The 18288-nt window shown below is 39.0% G+C and overlaps 1 protein-coding gene across 1 annotated transcript; it reads right to left on the bottom strand.

The window, feature by feature from the left end:
• Positions 1 to 1103: 1103 nt before the first annotated feature.
• On the bottom strand, positions 1104 to 17533 carry tmc5 (transmembrane channel like 5). The gene is made up of 20 exons (XM_084715936.1): positions 17003 to 17533; positions 14857 to 15086; positions 14671 to 14742; positions 12147 to 12263; positions 11904 to 12006; positions 9969 to 10050; positions 9589 to 9849; positions 8321 to 8463; positions 8031 to 8175; positions 7580 to 7732; positions 7061 to 7227; positions 6182 to 6257; positions 5983 to 6080; positions 5347 to 5442; positions 4659 to 4734; positions 3998 to 4131; positions 3656 to 3829; positions 2414 to 2492; positions 2176 to 2256; positions 1104 to 2084 (listed from the first exon to the last, which is right to left on the bottom strand). Exons 1-20 carry the CDS (start codon positions 17074 to 17076, stop codon positions 1518 to 1520), a joined length of 2928 nt encoding a protein of 975 aa, XP_084572062.1. The 5' UTR covers positions 17077 to 17533; the 3' UTR covers positions 1104 to 1517.
• Positions 17534 to 18288: the final 755 nt, after the last annotated feature.

Below are 18288 nucleotides of genomic sequence, written 5' to 3'. Positions count from 1 at the left end.
AAGCAACTATATTTCTTTTGCATTTACAAGCAGCAGCTGACAAATCTTACTGATTCAACCTTTTAAGTGTTATGAGTAGAAGAGAGCGCCTTGAGGATTTTCTTTGCCCTGGGTTTGCCTCTCAGGTTACCAACAGGCCATCCTGTGATTGGTGGATCTTCGTCCCTGCAGCCTGAGTGGAAAACTGCACATAAGACAAAATATTAATAATAAGACTAAGTGACCATCATTCAAATATATGGCAGCAACAAACAGGATTTTGTGACATTACAGCTAATTTGGGAGACACTCAATGTCTAACAACTTAGACATGCATGATGTGGAAACAACTGATTGGACTTTTTCAGTGAAATGGGAGACATCTTGTGTCCAGAATCAAACTTTAGAAAACAAAAATATTTGCATAATCTTTGAATTAGGATTTTTCAATCAGGGAAAATTAAGAATAGATTTTAATAATTAACAATAAATAAGAAGTAATCAAACCTTTTATAGAGAAAAACATACCAGATGCAAATTATTATTTAAGCAGGGTATCTTTAAAAGGACAGTTCACCCAGTTGCTTGTAGAGCTGTTTATCCATTTAGACTGTTTTAGTGTGAGTTGCAGAGTTTTATTTCTACATTAAAGAAAACAGTTCCCATATGAAATTGCTCATAACGAGGTCTGTGAATTATCTTGAGTAAACAGGACATTATTTCTGGAAAGAGACATTCCATGTAGTACCATCTAGTTTCATTATACTGGAGAGACAGCAGTCGTCTCTACAACTTATATTTTTATCCAAATTAATAAATAGCGCTACAGGCCAGAGGAAAAATATGTATTTTTGAGTCTGGGATGAACTGTCCTTTTCTATATGACTGAAGAACAACTGGCCAAGAACAAGGTTTGACAAGTGACAATGATCCTGTGGTAGAACTCACTGTCTAATCCGTGGTACTGAATGTATAATTCCTACAGAGGGCAGTGTTGTCATAATGATTGCAAAATTACATTTATCTCAATTAACAGGTGACAATATCACTGGCTTATTTTGGCATGAGAAAGTTGGTTTGCCATTTCTTACAAGATATGTAACGCAGGGGACAGTGATGAATTTGTCATTTATTTACTTTAGTTTCAGTGTATCTGGTGTTCATCTACATTTCACAGAGGATATATACAATATTAACTCATGTTTATGATATACAAATTACATGATAAATGGCACAGGTTCAGGCCTAGTCTATACATGTTATACTTTTTTATTTTACAAGCTTTATACACTGTCGTAGAAACATATTAAATTATATTTGTTAGAAAGGAGCATAAAGAGGTGGACCTGCACTCTCTCCTCGCCCTGCTACAGTAGCTGTTTTAGTACTTGTTTTTTGCATACAGCAGGACTGATTGTACTGCAATTGTAGAAAAAAAATGAACACAGTTCACTGAATGATTTCAGTCATCTTAAAGAAATCCATCTCTCCATGTTGTCCTTTTCAGTTCTGTTCCTCTCCTCACGGTAAGATAGAGTTCAGTAACCGTCATCATACTCATTCTGGGCCTGTTGCCGGGCCAACATGGCCTGTATGAGAGCACTGGAGCCTGCTGGGTTCTGTTGGGGTTCCTCTGCTCTCTGCCGGGCCTGCATGACCTGCATCATGACACTTGACACAGAGGACGGCTGCTCGTCTGCATCATCTGCTCCGTCCATCTCTGCTCTTTGCCTGGCTTGCATTGCCTGCATGACGGCGCTAGATGAAAAACCTGGTGTGCTGTAGTGTTCATCCCTCTCCTGATCCTGGGCTGCCTGTCTGGCCTGCATGGCCTGCGCGAGGGCGCTGGAGGATGACGAGTATTGGTCAGAGGTCTGGTAGAGATCTTCATCCTGTTCCTCAGCTCTCTGACGGGCCAACATGGCCTGGACCAGAGCGCTGGAGGGGGAAGTGGAGATGTCAGAGGGAACAGGCACACCACCATCGCTGCGTCTCTCCTCCTCCTCCACCTCTTCAAGCCTCTGGCGAGCGAGCAAAGCCTGAACCATGGCATTTGAGTTGGACTGACCGCCCGAGGAGTGGTCATCTGAGCGTCGGCTGGTGTGCTGAAGGACAGCAGAAAATATACAGTGAGGTCGATATCAGTTTTGGTTAGTTATTTTGATAAGTTAACATGAAATAAATTTCACAACAAACCTTTTTTTGATTCTTCTTGTTAGGTTTTTTACTCTGCAGGTTCTGGAGCTTTTCTAACAGGAAGGACTTGTCTTTCCCCTCCTGGTGAGACAAAAAGAGAAAACAGAAGATGAGAGAGGAAGAGAAGCCATTACTGAAAAATTTATTTGAAATTGGGGATAAAGAGGCAAGCTAAATGGGTATCAAATGAAGGCAACTATAGATAAAAGCATGCTTTTAATGAAAAAAACACACTCACATTAACAATCTGTTGTCTCAGTTGAACAATAAGCTGCTTGCGACCCTGAGTGACTTGCCAGAAGATGTATATAATGACTCTGAGTAGGAAAACATGAGAATATACATGACATAAAATCATAAACACCATCGACATAGTGAAACAAAGATAAAAATGTTCACCACACTGCATAAACACTGTGCTCCAGTCTGTGCAAGACTGTGCTTTAATAGTCAAATCAATGTCAAAGTGAAAATCAATTCATTTATAGTGCTGAGCTGTTGTTATGATGTTTAACTGTGACTGGCACAGTTGTTTCAGAGTCATGAAACCAGTGATGTGACTGGTCAGAGACTAATAATCACCACACTCGCTCATCTATAGTCATCCTCATCCAGTCCTTTCACACGTAGCGCCGCTGCACACATATGAAGCAAAAAAAGAAAGTGTGCATGTAGGCGCACGCTGACCTACCACCTTGTGTTTGGCATTTATTCATATTATTCATATTCCAACTGAAGCTCCAAAGTATTAAATTGTTTCTGAGTTTGGAATTACTTTTCTTCCCAGTTAACACAAAATATTTTGCACAATCCCTATATGGATCATATTCTGTTGTTATGTATAACAACAAATAACATTAGAGAAATAAAATATCTCATATATAATTTCATTTACACTTCAGGCTCAACATGCTCATATTTTTCAGGCAAACTAGCTGCGAGGCTGCAGAGACGGCAATGCAGGCCCACCTCAGAGGATGAATCCTAATGACACTGACGGTCGCTTGCATTACAAAGTATTACATTAACACACATCTCTTGGTCCTCAAACTTTTGCATACTCCACTTTTGCACTTGTATGCAACTTTTGCATATTCCAGCACATCCTGCAAAAACCTTTTCATTTAAATGACAATTATATTGTACATATTGTCTTTTATCATTTCTTGTGAACATGTTAGCATGCTAACATTAGCATTCAACAAAAGTCCCTAGCATGGCTGCATATGTAGACATTTAGCTGATTCAAAGATCATCTGATGAAGACCATGTGATGTGATTGAAAACTCCAGCACAGTTACTAAATGAACTCTGAGATGAGATCATCTTGTTAACTCCTGTTTCCAAAGTCAAGAATTAACTTTAAATCTCAACTTCTCAGCAAAAACTGCTGTGAAGGAAATGTTGTGTTTGATCTGTCGTCCTGGAATGAGTGAATATGTGTAAACGAAAAACTAATTCACCTGCACTTTGCACTTACATGATGATGAGTGTGATAAAAAAGTAGAAGATTTCACTTTTGATGACATTTTGGAAGATCCAGACTACCCACTGAGAACCAGGGATCTCTGTCAGATCATCGATCCAGAGTCCAACCACACTGAAGGTGCTGTTGAGTCCCCGAAAAGGACCACACCGCTCTGAGGGAGTCAGACTGCAGAGCGGGACAAGACGGACAAAATGAGACTAATGTTTGTTTTGGGGAGTTTGTGTGCCAGTAAAGAATGCAGCATGTACCATTTTTACAAAATCATTCTCCTCATCTCCAGGCTGGTGAGGACATGAAGGATTATAACAGTCAAAACAGGTCATGTCTTAGTACCTCCAGGCTGTGTATGCAACCATGGACAGGGCTCCCACGAAGAAAGGGAAGAAGAGGAGGGCGATGAAGATGGTTTGCATCTGAGCTGCTCTGCCTGACCGCCGTGGAGGCTGGCAGTTCTGGGTCAGGCTGACCTGGGGACAAGAAGACATACAACACAATTCTGAATCATTAGTCTTGCAAATACCTTAGATAATATTAAAGCTTACAAACCCACAAGCTCATATCAGCCTTGTATATTTCTCTCCATATTAGAGAACACGAAGATCTCATCGGAGCTTTGAATAGCAGTGCTTCTGAGGTCATCCAGCATGTTCATGAAACATTCAACAACACCAAATCCAGCCTGGGTCAAATTACCAATCATGTTCAGTTCATTTACTCCTCTGGGATTGATTGGCCTTGCTCAGTTCAGTGCAGGGTTTACGCCATTAATCCAAAACCCTGCGTTCCTTTTCCATAACAGAAAATAAAGCATGCGGTCAACGTGATGAAAGGATTTTAATTAATTATTGAAGCGGGTGCACAAATAGAGTAACGTGAGCCTAAAACAGTGTATAGAGCAGCTCCTGCAGCAGTGGCATTGTATCTGTCTATAGCAGTGTGTCATCACAGCAGTTCAGTTTACATTCACCTCTGAACCTTATGGACCTGCGTTTACCTTCTTTAAATAAAACAAGATGAAAAATTTGAGGATCTGGATGGCAGGCAGCAGAGGAGAAAAGTAGATTCCAATCCTGTGGAGAGAAAAAGAAGTATAAGCTCACTTTTAATTGTACATAAACACTGAGAGCAGGAGAGAAAACACAAGTCCTGATTTAAAATCCACACTGTGAAAAAAAAAGAGAACTCATAATTTCAATCAATTTAATTGTTTTTTAATCAAAGTCAAGAAAAAAAAACTCTTTTGCTGAGATGATTAACTTTTCTTTTTGGTAAAACTTCTTAGAAAACATTTACTATAACTGCCAAGTAAACCCATTAAAATTAAAGTGAATAATGGTTAATAATTTAATGTTTTCAACTGCAATCATTTAATTTTCAAGCACCCAAATAGTGACAAATCAGGTTCACAGCTCACTGTGAAGATTTTATTTAAATACAAAATTTAAGGGGCCTCTTAAGCTCAAAAATTCAAGTTTGTAAAGAAGAAAAGTAAATTATCTCAACAAAAGATTATTGAGAACCAGTAAGACCCACTGGTTCTCAATGGGTCAGCTGGATCTTCCAAAACTGACTCAAAACTCAAAAATTTAGTGACACCTGTTTCCTTGAAATCATGAGTTTTCTCAGCTTTTGTGTTTACATCATTTGAAGTCATTTGATCTCATAGTAACTGTTCTTCTTACCAGGCCAGACTCTGAGCGTAGATGATTTCAAGAACATTTCTGGCCACGTCGAACTCTGGAACCCCCAGACGTGGTAAAAATCTTGTTCCAATCACACTGTTATACAGAAATGATGAATATGATTTACATGTCAGGTTCACTTCTCCTCTGTGAAGACTATAAATAAATTCTTTTCTAATGTTTGTGGCAAATGTAGTTAAATGAAGCAATAGATTCCTCAGTTTGTGCTATATAGATCGAGAAAGCTGAGGTCTCTGGTTTGCTGAGCTGTGCCTGCAGTGCCTACATGTACCAGAATGCATTGCATGAAAGCTTCTGACACCCCGTCTACCACCAACCTAGATTATAGCTCTTACTTTGTTGGCCAAAACATAGCATGAGGAGACAAAAATTCTCATCTAGCATGCCGCCTGGCGACCTAAAGAAGGAGACAAGAAATCCATCTGAAATAGGCTGGAGTTTTTCCTGCATCTGGTGATGTCACAGTGATGTCACTGGATGCAGAAAGAACAACAGATTTGGCAGCAGAAGAACTCACTAAGGAATTTATTGCTTCATTTGACTATAATCACCATCAACACTGACTGGACACTCTCATGAAAAGTTCAAAATGTTCCCTTTAAGTGTTTAACTCACTTGCTGAGAAACTCTCCAAAGAAGGATCCCAACATGAGAAAAAGGAAATCAATAATGACCAGACGGTACAAAGCCTGTCCCACCATGGACTCCCAACACTGTGGAGAACACATCAAGCTAATGAATAAAATAGTACAGAGGAAACTAAAACTGGTGTGTTTAAAGATGACAATTAAAGGTTAATCCTTGTCAAACATACCGAAAACTTCTCAGCCACAACATTCATCCAGTAATAACACAAGACACCCAGAATGGACATCTTGAGAAACACATTTCTGTAAGTGTGAAAAGAGAAAAGCACATTTCAAGCATCAATGATGCTTAAAGGGATGGTTTGGCATTTTGGGAAAGACTTATTTACTTTCTTGCAGAGACTTGGATAAGAAGATTTGCGTGTTTGTATGCTAAAAATCAAACTGGAGCAGCTGGTTACCTTAGCATAAAGACTAGAAACAGGTGGGAAAAGTTAACCTGGCTTTGTTACAAATTCACTGAACCAGAACCTCTTCATCTCATTGACTACCATCTAAAATCTGTTCAAAAAAATGCGTAGATCAGTTGTAAAAAATGACTGTTGGGGGTAAATAGTCCAAGAAACAGTTCACTACATCAGGAATTCACAAACTTTTCCTTTTTCTTTTTTTTTTTTTTTTTTTTTAGCATTTTCCCACCAATTTACTGATAGCCACCAATTTGAACACCATGGCACTACATAACAGTCTAAAACATGTCATTTTTTTTTACACTTTTTACAGTGTATCAATGAAACAAATGAGATAAATGAGACATATGTTATTTAGGGACATTTAGAGGTGCTGGTAGGCGGTTCAGACGTAGCCAAATTAGCTGTTTCCCGTTTTGAGAATTTTTGCTAAGGTAAGCTAATCAGCTTCACATTTAACAGACAAATACATGAGTGGCATCAATCCTCTCATCAAACTCTCAGCAAGAAACCAAAAATTATTTCAGGAAAATTTCAAAACTGTTCCTTTTAAAAACCTATTCCTTGATATTATGTCTTAAATTTATGTACAATATGCTCTCTCCTTAATTTAAACTTCCTGTTACAGCAGCTAACCTGAGCACCAGAGCGTAGATCTCTTGGCGCTGGCTGGAGTAGTGCTCAAACTTGTGTAAGAGGGAGTAGAGGAGCGGGACAACCAGGTTCATCAGGGACACCACAAAGGGGACCAGGAGAGTCTCTGCTTCCTGGGCCAGAGTCCAATTGGCATCATTTGTTGTTCGCTATTAAGATAACAGATGGAGGTCAGATCAAAATAGTGTTATGACGAATACTGTGTGCAAAGAAATGACGCTGCGCTGCCGGTAAATGACTTGACACATTACTGACTGACAGTTATGACGCATGCTGATAAAGAACTTTATAGACCAAATAAGTTACCATTTATGATCATGTGTGGTTTCTGTACACATGAACACAAAAGGAAGTGTGCTAGAGTGGAAATGTTTATGGTTTTAGTGGTAAAAACCATTCCCAAACAGAGAAGAAACTTTTTCTGATCTCTAGTCTCTATCCAACAAAAACAATTATTCAAACTTAACAATGAGACTAATTATTCAGTCTTGACTTTTGTACCTGCTGTTCATATTGGCAGAGATAATAGATGCTAGCTGCACAGCCGACAGCCAGGCCGGTGGAGAGGAGCCAGGAGCCCAGATGAACCCCGAAATGCTTCAGCTTTTCAGAGGAGGTTAGCAGCTCCCTCTGGGCCTTCTCTGACAAAGACTCCTGAAGACATGGCAGCAGGTAAAAACATGGTGATTAAAAATAATGAGATGCTTGTTGTGCCTTTAAACAGGAATTAACCTCTGAGAGCTAATTTTCTGACATTTGTTGAAAGCTTATTTTGGAAATATCAATTGCAGCCAGGGCTTATTCCCAAAGTGCTGCAAACCTTAGAGCTGCAAGCTGAAAAATATAAACTATCGGATATGTGCTGTCAAACATCTCATTCAGAGTTGTGTGTTTCAGATATATTTATAATAAAATTCCTTGACAAAAGTGGGTTTGTAACAGTGATATTCACCTTGAGTTGGACACGTAGGTTGTTCTTTCTCTGTCTCACTGCTTTCTCATTGCTGATGCTAAAATCCCAGCTGCACAGGAGCTGCCATGCACTGCTAGAAGCTGTGTCTGATAGCACATAGTTTTTCTGGAATGAGCTGGCCATGCTGCGTGAGGATAAACACAGATTGCAAAAAGTAGGTGACATGACTGTTAACCAGAAAGAAAATCAGAATGCGAGGAAATCTACAATAAACCCACAATATTGTGATGTACATCAAATTCAATTTGAAACAAATTCAACAGACTGACGTGAAGACAAGTGCAAGTCCACAGAGCACCATGTAGAGTGCAACGGTGAAGAAATAGGCCAACTGCAAGTTGTACTCCGAGGGACCATCCAGGGTTGCATTAGTGTAACCACCGTAGTACATGACGGTGTAATTGAAGTAACCCTGCAGAAACCAAAACACAATCAATACATGCAATATACATAATGAACTTCAAAGAGTGCAAAGAGATGAGTTCAAGTTTAATTAAATATCAAATAACATAGGCAACTGTTGATATTTAATTAATTGTATTGCTTTGTAACTGAATTAAACCTATGTTCAACATGTGAAGATGATTTCTGCCTCAGACAGATTTTCACTGGCAGTGGTGGTTGTTTAACAGTGAAGGCAACAACTCCCATAATCCAATGCTACTTTGTGATGTCATCGAACTACATCTTTTGTTATTGTTTTAATGAGAGAGAGAGAGAGAGAGAGAGAGAGAGAGAGACCCCCAGTGTCAGAATTTACATATTGTGTTTTTTCTGACATATCACCGTATAAAACTGTTAGAACTTGTTGGCAAATAGTTTGCTATTCACACATCCAGCAAACTCAGAGTAACATTAAGTCCAATACTCAGTCTCCTTTCAGCTGTTTTGGTCTCCACCAATTTCTGAGGGAAATATCAGGCTCTTTAACTGACAAATGCACCGAAGTGTGCATGGATTTTGAAATACTAATGGTGAGGGTGAACCTAAACTGTAAGACAGGATATATACTTGATCTAACCAGACTTTTGCATGAACAGCTGGCTGCATCATCAACAGAATTTCTCACATGCGTGCCTATGTTCTTACTGAATGATTCCACTAAAAGGCACATCAGAACTCAAACCGCACAAAACTTAAAGATTTGCATGATAAAACAAACATGGCGATACTCAAAGACGTTACTATTGGTTAATTCTAAGAACAAGACAGAGAAAGCGAAAGCCCCCTAAATCCAAACACTTTGTTACAATGAGTATGTTTCTCTTTATTCTACCACTGTGAGAAACACCATCAGTATTTCTGATTACCCGCCAGAGAGTTTGATGACTTTCTCAGTTGGATTAGCCCACAAGACACAGTGAGTCAGCAAAGACACTTTGTACAGCTGCAAGTGATTGCAGATTTGGTGTATTAGCTTATCTTAAAAACTTTCTGCCATTGTTGTCACTGTTTAAATTAAATTCATTCATTTAGATGGTTGCAATGTCACGAGAAGGTAAATGAACGTGGTGCTGTGATAAAAGCCGCCACTTACAGCTCCAGTCAGTATCTCCAGTCCTCTGAAGCTCACATTCACAGGTACGTTGGGTGAGAGGTCGTAAACGAGCAGCGGGATGGTGATGAAGCCAAAGTTGACCAGGAAGGAGAAAATGTTGAACATGAGCAGCCACTTGAGGAAAACGAAATAGGAGAGGACGCTGGTGCCAAATGTGCCGCCTATCTCTTTCATGATGCCTTGCCACAGCTCCAGGGTCTGCCTGGCTGACCTCATGCTGTAGCCAAACCTGCGGAGAGACTGAGAGAACAGCGTGTGACACGTAGAACGTACAAGCATAGGTCATTAACAAGTACTAAAAATGAGTTGTTTAAGTACGGTGTTTCAGCATGTTGTTTCATGATTGATGAAACACTCACCAATGACACGTTCTCCGAACAATCTGCAAAACATGTGAACTGGCGAGACTGCTTGGCAGACCTGAATGTCAGAACTTGACGCCTGTTGAGGTAATGTAGAAAATAATTTGGTGCGATAATAAAATAAGCAGTGGTGGAGAGTAACGAAGTACATTTACTTGAGTACTGTACTTAAGTACTTTTGACTCCACTACATTTCAAAGACAAATATTGTACTTTTGACTCCACTACATTTCTAGGAAGGTTGTTGTTACTTTTTGACTGAGCACATCGTTGAAGTCAGCTGTTGCTGTTTTTTCTTTTCTAAAATGCAGCTGGTCACATGTTGTGTTCCTCACAGAAAGAAACCAATCACAGTAGCTCCTCTCAAATGGGACTGATGTAAAAGCAGAAATACGTCCAGGCGCACTAACAAGCACAAGCAAGCTCTCCCTCTTTCATTCAAACAAAAAGCGGTAATGGTGACGGCAGGAGAAAGACTAAATTAAATCTCAAGATGTTATTATAATTATTCATTATTCCAGGTAGCTTTTAAAGTTGGATTGTTTTTATTGGGGTGAAAAATACAACATAATTCATGTATATATACTGCCTCTGAAGACAGAAAGAAATCTCAGTTATTTAACAGACTTGGAGAAATCCTTACAGTTGGCTTCAATCTGTTTTTATGCAGTGATTTTAATACAGTTACATCAGAAAATGACAACAGCTGTCCTTTTTGGTTTTGATTGTATTTCTATGCTGAAGTTTTTATAGGTGTTTCTATAGACTTTGTGTAGCAGAGTGGTTCTACAAGCAGGTCAGTGCATCATTAGATGGTTTCAGAGAGTTACAAGCTTCTGTAAATGCATCATGAAAACAATACAGCGTGTATTGATATTAGAAAATGTACTTTGTAATTTGTACTTTTGAATACTTAAGTATTTTTACTTTAGAAAAAAAATCAGATCAGTTACATCAGTCCACATGTGCAAATCTGATTTTGTGGACCTCAGACCACACAAAGTCTTGAGGACGCCCTGTAATTTCTGGCGCCCCCCTAAGGTGGGCCTTGACCCCAGGTTGACAACCAATGACTTACATCATCAGTGATGTAAAGCCACAGGTTTTATGGCAGTCCTATCTGAATTATATTGGACCTGACCTCTCCTCCACAACAACTCAAGTAAAGCACACTTCAGATTAATCACATTACTGCTGTAGTGTAAGATTTTTTCTGTGGGCCCTATGTGGTTCAGATTCTTTTAGACGTCAGTCATCTTATGTCTTCAAAGCCAAAGTATATTTCTATTTTTGCAGATGAATAGGAAACTATTATAGTGATAACTAGATCTTAATTATTTCAGTTGAGGTAAAATTTTACATTCAACATATACATTTAAATTTAGTGAAATACTTTCATTTTCTAACAGAAAAGTATGTCAGCTCATTCAAAAAGGTGTTAAAAGGTTTATACTTGCCCAAATGGCTCGGGGACAGTTGTAACACAGTGTTAGAACTGCCCCTGATCTTGCAGCAATGATAAAATCCTGTATATCAGCTAGCAACACCTGTATTATCATAGTTTGTTCTATTGCTCGTATTCTTCAATAACCTTCTGATAAACTGAGGTGATCTAAATTTTAGACAGCAGTAGAAAAATACTGCACATCGACTAACTTTCACACAACCATCACTCTAGCTTTTTTCTAACTGGAGGGATTGATTGTGTTACAATTGCAACTGATGTTAGTCTTTCCTATATGTGTATGTCTTGCTCACATATATGTAACTTCTCCTCCAGTGATCTATATTGCAACACAACAGAACCACTCTGTCTTTGCATACAGAAACTTTGTTTTATGGTTGTCAGCAGGTTTAATGGTTAACTCAGTGTCAGGAATGAAACTGACAAGGAAGCGTATGACCTTTATCTGCCTGTCAGTCAAAACCCACCTGATATGTTTCTTCTCTTCGAAACTCATTGGAAGGTCCCGGATTGCCCGAATCCGGTCTCGTGTTGACAGGGCAACGAGCTCCTTGACCAGGTTCTGTTCCTCTGTCACACACAAGATGACAAGACAAGCCCTCGCTGTTATCTCTACACAGGCCACCGTCCAGAACGCAGATCAGGTGTCACGCTTCACATCGCACATATCCACAGGAACAATCTGACACCCGGCCGTCACAGGCTCTTACCGTTCTCCATCTCGTCCCTGATGGCGTCCTCCGCGAGAGCTAGATGGGCAGGATCAGTGTTTGGAAACATGCTCATTCTTCTCATTGCCATTCCTCTCCATCTCACTGTCATGGTCCCTGGATGAACAGACCAGAGCAGAAGAATGTGTTTTTGCTGTTCGGCAGTGGTCGTCACGGCAACTTAGGGATGCATGATTATATTACACCTCATCAGTATCAGTCCATAAAGGCTTCAAAATGAAATATCAGTATTGGTCTGAAATGAACATTTGATGTAGTGTGGAAGTTTTGTGTCTGACACAGACAGCAAAGTTTCTATTTGCAATAATTGGCCAGTGTTGGTCATGGAAGGAGCCAAATCTCATCACTACCAAGTGTACATTTTAAAACACATTGTATTTTATGTCTGCATATGCCAGTGGGAGAGAGTAGGCATACTAATGAAGTTAATTCCTCTGCAGGAAAGACTTGATGTTGTAAGTCGAGAAATATTGGCATATCGGCAAAAATCCAGTATTGTGCATCCTGGTACAGTCTCAGAGCAGATGTGAAATCCAGGAGCAGGGTGACAGTCATCAGGGTTGCTGTTTTTAAAAGTACCAGCTGCAACTGCTCACACATTTAAACATTTACTCTCTCATCAGAGTATGATTAATCTCTTTATCATTACCCGATTAACTAGTGGACTCAAACTCTGAGATGTGTATATTACCTACTGTAAATACACTGATTGAAAGTGCAGCTGATAGCAGTGATCTATGCAGTATGAGCCTCTGTGGTTCTACAGCCACTGACTTTGCATTATCTTCAGTTCTGATTAAAGCTACTGCTGCCTGCTGTAGCTGTCAGCACTGCAACACATCTCACTGTCATTGTCTACTGTGGCAATTGTGATTCTCTACAGTGACTACTGTTATTTACAGATAGTACAGACTGCCTGCAAATTATAATTAAGTTGTATTATAACAGGATTAAGAGTCTACACACATGCTAGCAGCTCTGTGAGTCTGTGGACACAGCAGTGCTTTGAGCTGCATGTTAGCATGCAAACATTCTCACAATGACAATGCTAACATGCTGATGTTTAGCAAATATAATGTCAGTTAAGCATGTTAGCATGCAAGAAGGAAACGCCGGGACTGAAAAATGAATGAATGAGTGAATGCCAAAGTGCGAAAAGCTGCATTTCACCAGAGGTCACTTCAGGCTGGCTGCATATGTGAGTGAGCCAATCCCCATAGACTTCCTTCCTAAAAGCCCCAACTTCATAGCTTGGCACAAGAAAAAATGGTTTTGTCTCTGTAGCTAATTTCCTCCTTGCTGTATGGTGAACGGTGGGTGAATTTTCATGTAACTCACCTGTTTAAATTAAATTAAGACTTAAATTTATGCACAAAGCACATAAATCTGTCACTCAAAGCAGACATGTGTGCCTCCACGTCATCCCACCATTTTGGTCACGACTCCTGGCTTGAAAACATTTTGAACTGAAACAGTGAAGCTGCATTTTTCTGGATAAAATACACTATAATGCCTACATTTCTCGATCGATTTCAATCAGTAGTTTTTATATTCATTCGATGATGATCTACATGGAGTAAGTTAGACTTTTGAGTTTGAGTCACTGAAATTCAGTTGAGAAATATTCTTATAGCGCTTTTCATCGGTCAATACGGCATCTATGTTTTATATGTCTATGCATTTGGCCACATCAGGTCCACTCGTGCTCCACCTCATTGTCCACTGGATGAATTGGGAGTTAGCCGAGTCAGGTGTTGCCATGGTGCCGGTGAAGGCCAGAGACACCACACTGTGTGCTTCACAATGGCTCTTGAAACCAGTGACATCACAGACGCTGTGTCCACTAATTGATTCATGGTCTATGTTTGTTAATTAGCTTTCATCAAAAAGTAAACTGTGGCAACATCAGACAATTTAAAATTCTGATCTGGTGATGGCGCCGCACCAAAAGTGAAGGTATGACTAAAGTCATCACAATTCAGTCTGAGTAATATGAGATTGTCTGCATATAATTCATGACAATCTGTCCGATGGTTGTTGATCAATTTCACTCAAAAACTGAAATGCTGCTAGCATGGCTAAAAATCTTCAAAATCTGTCCATGTTGACAACATGAGCTGAAAGCTGAAGATATTATACTGTTTATTCAGTCAGAGTACAGCCCGTCAGTTACAATTGCCAGACAACAGTAAATGCCCCAACAAACACCTTCCCTCTGTTTTCTTTTCTTTTCCAACTTCCTTATTCTCCCTGTCATGTGTTTCTGTAAGGAGCCTCCATTAATAATTAGCCAGCTGGATTCTGTTCAGACGACTGATAGTCAACAGAGTCAACATCAATGTCACATTTATTCTTAATTATTGTGCTGTAATGCACTTAACAACTTTGTGTGTGTGTTTAGTGATGCCATAGAAACAGTGTGCGCTTACAATTACTGTCAAGTCTTCAAATGTGAACAGAAACTTTTATTTGCAGTGTGGTGAAAAATTAGTTAAACCATTACCTGACATTGAAGAAGGAAGTCTCAGGCTTCGATCATACTGAGAGTTGGGGGGGATCTGGAATGTACTGTGATCTGAATGAAAAAAGTGAGGAGGAGGAGGAGAAATATCACTTAGCAACACAGAGTCACACAGTCTAACAAGTAGTCAACACTAAATAATGTTGCTTTTTTTCTGTGTCCACTCACTGAGGTTATGCTGCCATGAAGGACTCCCAGGCCGTGTTGAGACGAGGCCCATGGGGATGTTCTCTCTGCCCCCCCAGCTCTCCTCCTGCCAGCCCCCCCACGGTACTCCCCCCACATCGCCGTTTCTGCTGGTCTGACCGGTCGATGAGAAACGCGTGTCTATCCTCTCACTCCGCCGGGACGGGTCTTCCCTGGCATAGGGGTTAGTGTGGTGGGTTTTAGTGGAAGACCTAGAGACCACACGGAGCAAATAATGTGCAAGGTGAGACAGCTTATTACAGAGGTTTTACCCTTTGTGGTAGTGATACGTAAGAGCTCTGAGGTCATCAGCCTAGGAACTGGAATTTCAAGTCATGATTACAATGTGGCAATTATCTGTAATTAAAAAGGGGCAGAGATATGACTGCTATGGTAGTGTTTTTTCTCTTGTGCACTAAAAAAAAGAAAAAAGAAATCACACAGGAATTTAGTGGAATCAATGAATCTTTTCTCCTTAACGTAAATACAGTAGTTTTTTAATTCAAGTTAATTAAACGCAACATTTCTAGTATTTATTTTCAGAACACTTTATAAACATGAGTCTGTCTAACTCGACTTGAAATGATGAGTTGAATTAATGTACTGTACTGGGTTTAATCATCTCATTAAATTAAGTTTACAAGTGAAATTTCTCGACCCATTTCTTGACAATAAAAATTCTCCTGCGACTAGGGCTGCAACTAATGATTATTTCCATTGTCGCTTTATTTGACGATTATTTTATTGATTTATCAGTTGGTTGTTTGGTCTAAAAAATGTCAAAAAAAGGCGGAAAATGCTGATTAATGTTTCCTAAAGCCCAAAATGATGGGCTAATGTCTTGTTTTGTCCACAATCCAAACAAATTCAGTTTACTGTCATAGATAAAAAAGCAACCAGAAAATATTGACATTTAAGAAGCTGAAGTCAGACAATTTAGATATTTCTTCCTTTGCAATAAGGGCTTCTTGATTGTAGATTTCCCTACCTGAGAATATTAGGCTTGAAACCTCAGTGTCCTCCTTGTAATCTTGTTCAAACCTACTTTAAACATTCTTTTAATGAACATTACTGTTTCTATTTGTATTTTTTAAACACTATTTCTCATTTTTTTTGCTTTTATCAATATGTTATTGATCTATACAGTAAATGCAGTGTATCCTGCTTTTGTTTAAATCTTTTAATGTTTTTAAATGTTGTAAAGCACTTTGTAACCATGTTTTGAAAGTAAAGGTGCTGTAAATAAAGTTGAAATTATTATTACTATTATCATTATTATTATTATCAAAAAATATTCAAACCAATTAAGTGATCATTAAAGTAGTTGGTGAATAATTAAATAATTGGTTCATAATCAATTAATCCTTGCAGCTCTATTTGTGACCTTTAATATATATAGTTTGAAGAAAACATATACGATGAAAACTTCTCAGCTTTAGTTTTCACAATAATGAAAACACTGCAAACTATAATGAAGATTAGTATTTAATTCAGTTCCTAACTTCTTATGAGCAACAGGAGCAGCTTGTTCTTGGAGTGAAATAAAGAATTGAGAAAATGTGCAAGGAAATCAGATTTGTTCTTTGTGCTCCTCAGTGTGACTGAACAGTTGTTGACAACTGAAAAACTGATGATCTATTTGACAAGAAAAGTTTACTTCACCTTAACTTGTCTTTTCACATTCAGTCAACTTAAATTTCAAGTTAGCCTGGACACCTACATTTTAAAGTTAAAACAAATAGTTTATTTTTTACAGTATGGTTTCTTTTAAGGATATACTATCCTATAAGGAAGTGCAGGATTAGTAAACACCCGACACCAATGGACTAATTTACGTTATAAACCTTCAGAGTCTTTACACCCTAAAGTTCTTACTCAAAAGAAGAAAAATAAATGTAATCACTCTCACAGCCTGGGATATATCGAGGATAAACACCACATCCACACAGTCTGTTCCCTCAGGACATCCTGTTCATTCTTTCACAGCAGAGTGTGTGCCATGAGATTACACACACGGCACTCACTCAAACACATTCTTTGATAAAATAAGGGAAGCTACTTATTTTCAGGATCGATGAATCACATTTGAAGACAAAAACACATTTTATATTATCATATTACCACGAACCTTCTATCAATTTCCAGAGTCTCGCTGTCATGGTAGCCAGCGTTGAAGAATCCCCCGTTGCTGAAACTTGTCATGAGATCCCTCAAATTGATCCTTTCACTCGTCTTTGAAAACAGCAACGATCCTTCAGCTCAGTCGCTCCTCAAGACGTTGTTTGTACAGCCCAGTTCCAGTATTACACTTTTAAAAACCTGCTCTTGGAATAAACAAAAAAAATAGATAGTGTATCCCGAAAAAGATAAGAGCGTATCCATATATCAAATGCTTCAGTCAGCTTTAATACTGCTGAAACAAGTGGTATCACGTGTGGAGGCCAAATGTTTTCTGTGTTCAGAGTGACACTGTAGGTGGGGTAGCAGGTGAAATTTAATCTCCTGGTCCCATCCTCATCTCTTCATCATTAATTCACACAGTAGGTTTGGTTTCCACCACATTTATAGTAGCCTAGGCCTACGGATCTCACACAGAGCCACTGAAGGACAGCAGAGTAAGAAAATCTGAATGATAAGTCACTAAAAAGTACGGTCAAATCAAGAAGCTAGACAGAAAAAAACAGACAGTGGGACATGAAATAGTCATAAATTCCCTATACTGGGTAGATATTGAAAAACCTTGACAAACTATCTTTTGCTGTCTTCTCAAACACTGCTTACCTGGTAAACACGCTGTCATGGTGAGAGAACACATAGAAATAAAGGCTGTAGCGTTGCAGAAGGAGGAACCTGTGAGTCAGAGAACCTGCGTCGAAGAGGCACAACGAAGGACTGGCTGGCTACAAGGAAGTGTGTGCTGAATTAAAGGTAGAAGGTAAAAGTCCACTGCCTCTGAATAAGCCATGTAAATCCCATGTGGACACAATAATTAAACCCCAAGGGCTAAAATTTAATTGGCATCTTTTGTGAGGGTCCAGCAGTCCATGTTGTATCTGCTGTAGGTTGACCTGTGGTGGTTGGAGATTTCTTCAGCAAGACAGAATAAAATTAATAAATGAATGAATGAATGAATAATTTGCAACCAACCATATATCAAGGTCCAAGACAGGATAGCTATACATAGAGCACTAGATTTTACACTCTTTAAGCTGAAATGTCATTGCTTTGCACAGCATGTAAAGGGCAGAGATTACAAACACACACAAAAATGAAAAAAAAAAAAAAAACATGTCAATTTTCCTCAAAAAACTCATTTTTATCAGATATTTAATGCATTGTTCTCTGTATTTTGAGGTCTTGCACTCTACAGCTTCTGCACCTGAAGTTTGGGTCTGTCTGTTTGTCTTCAGGAGG

Source organism: Lutjanus erythropterus, chromosome 3, assembly GCF_056507025.1.
Source record: "Lutjanus erythropterus isolate fLutEry1 chromosome 3, fLutEry1.hap2, whole genome shotgun sequence".
Classification (NCBI taxonomy): Eukaryota; Metazoa; Chordata; class Actinopteri; order Lutjaniformes; family Lutjanidae; genus Lutjanus; species Lutjanus erythropterus.
The sequence above is the reverse complement of the archived record's forward strand: the minus strand, read 5'-3'. Positions and strand labels throughout refer to the sequence as shown.

Bases quoted from the DNA above. Each gene is read 5' to 3' on its own strand.
- tmc5 (XM_084715936.1), bottom strand. From the start codon at position 17,076: ATGACAAGTTTCAGCAACGGGGGATTCTTCAACGCTGGCTACCATGAC. The intron at 8,176-8,320 runs GTCAGTCTGTTG...ATCCTCACGCAG, and splicing joins GGACTTGCACTTGTCTTCAC to CATGGCCAGCTCATTCCAGA. The intron at 7,228-7,579 runs GTACAAAAGTCA...TTATCTTAATAG, and splicing joins TCTGCCAATATGAACAGCAG to CGAACAACAAATGATGCCAA.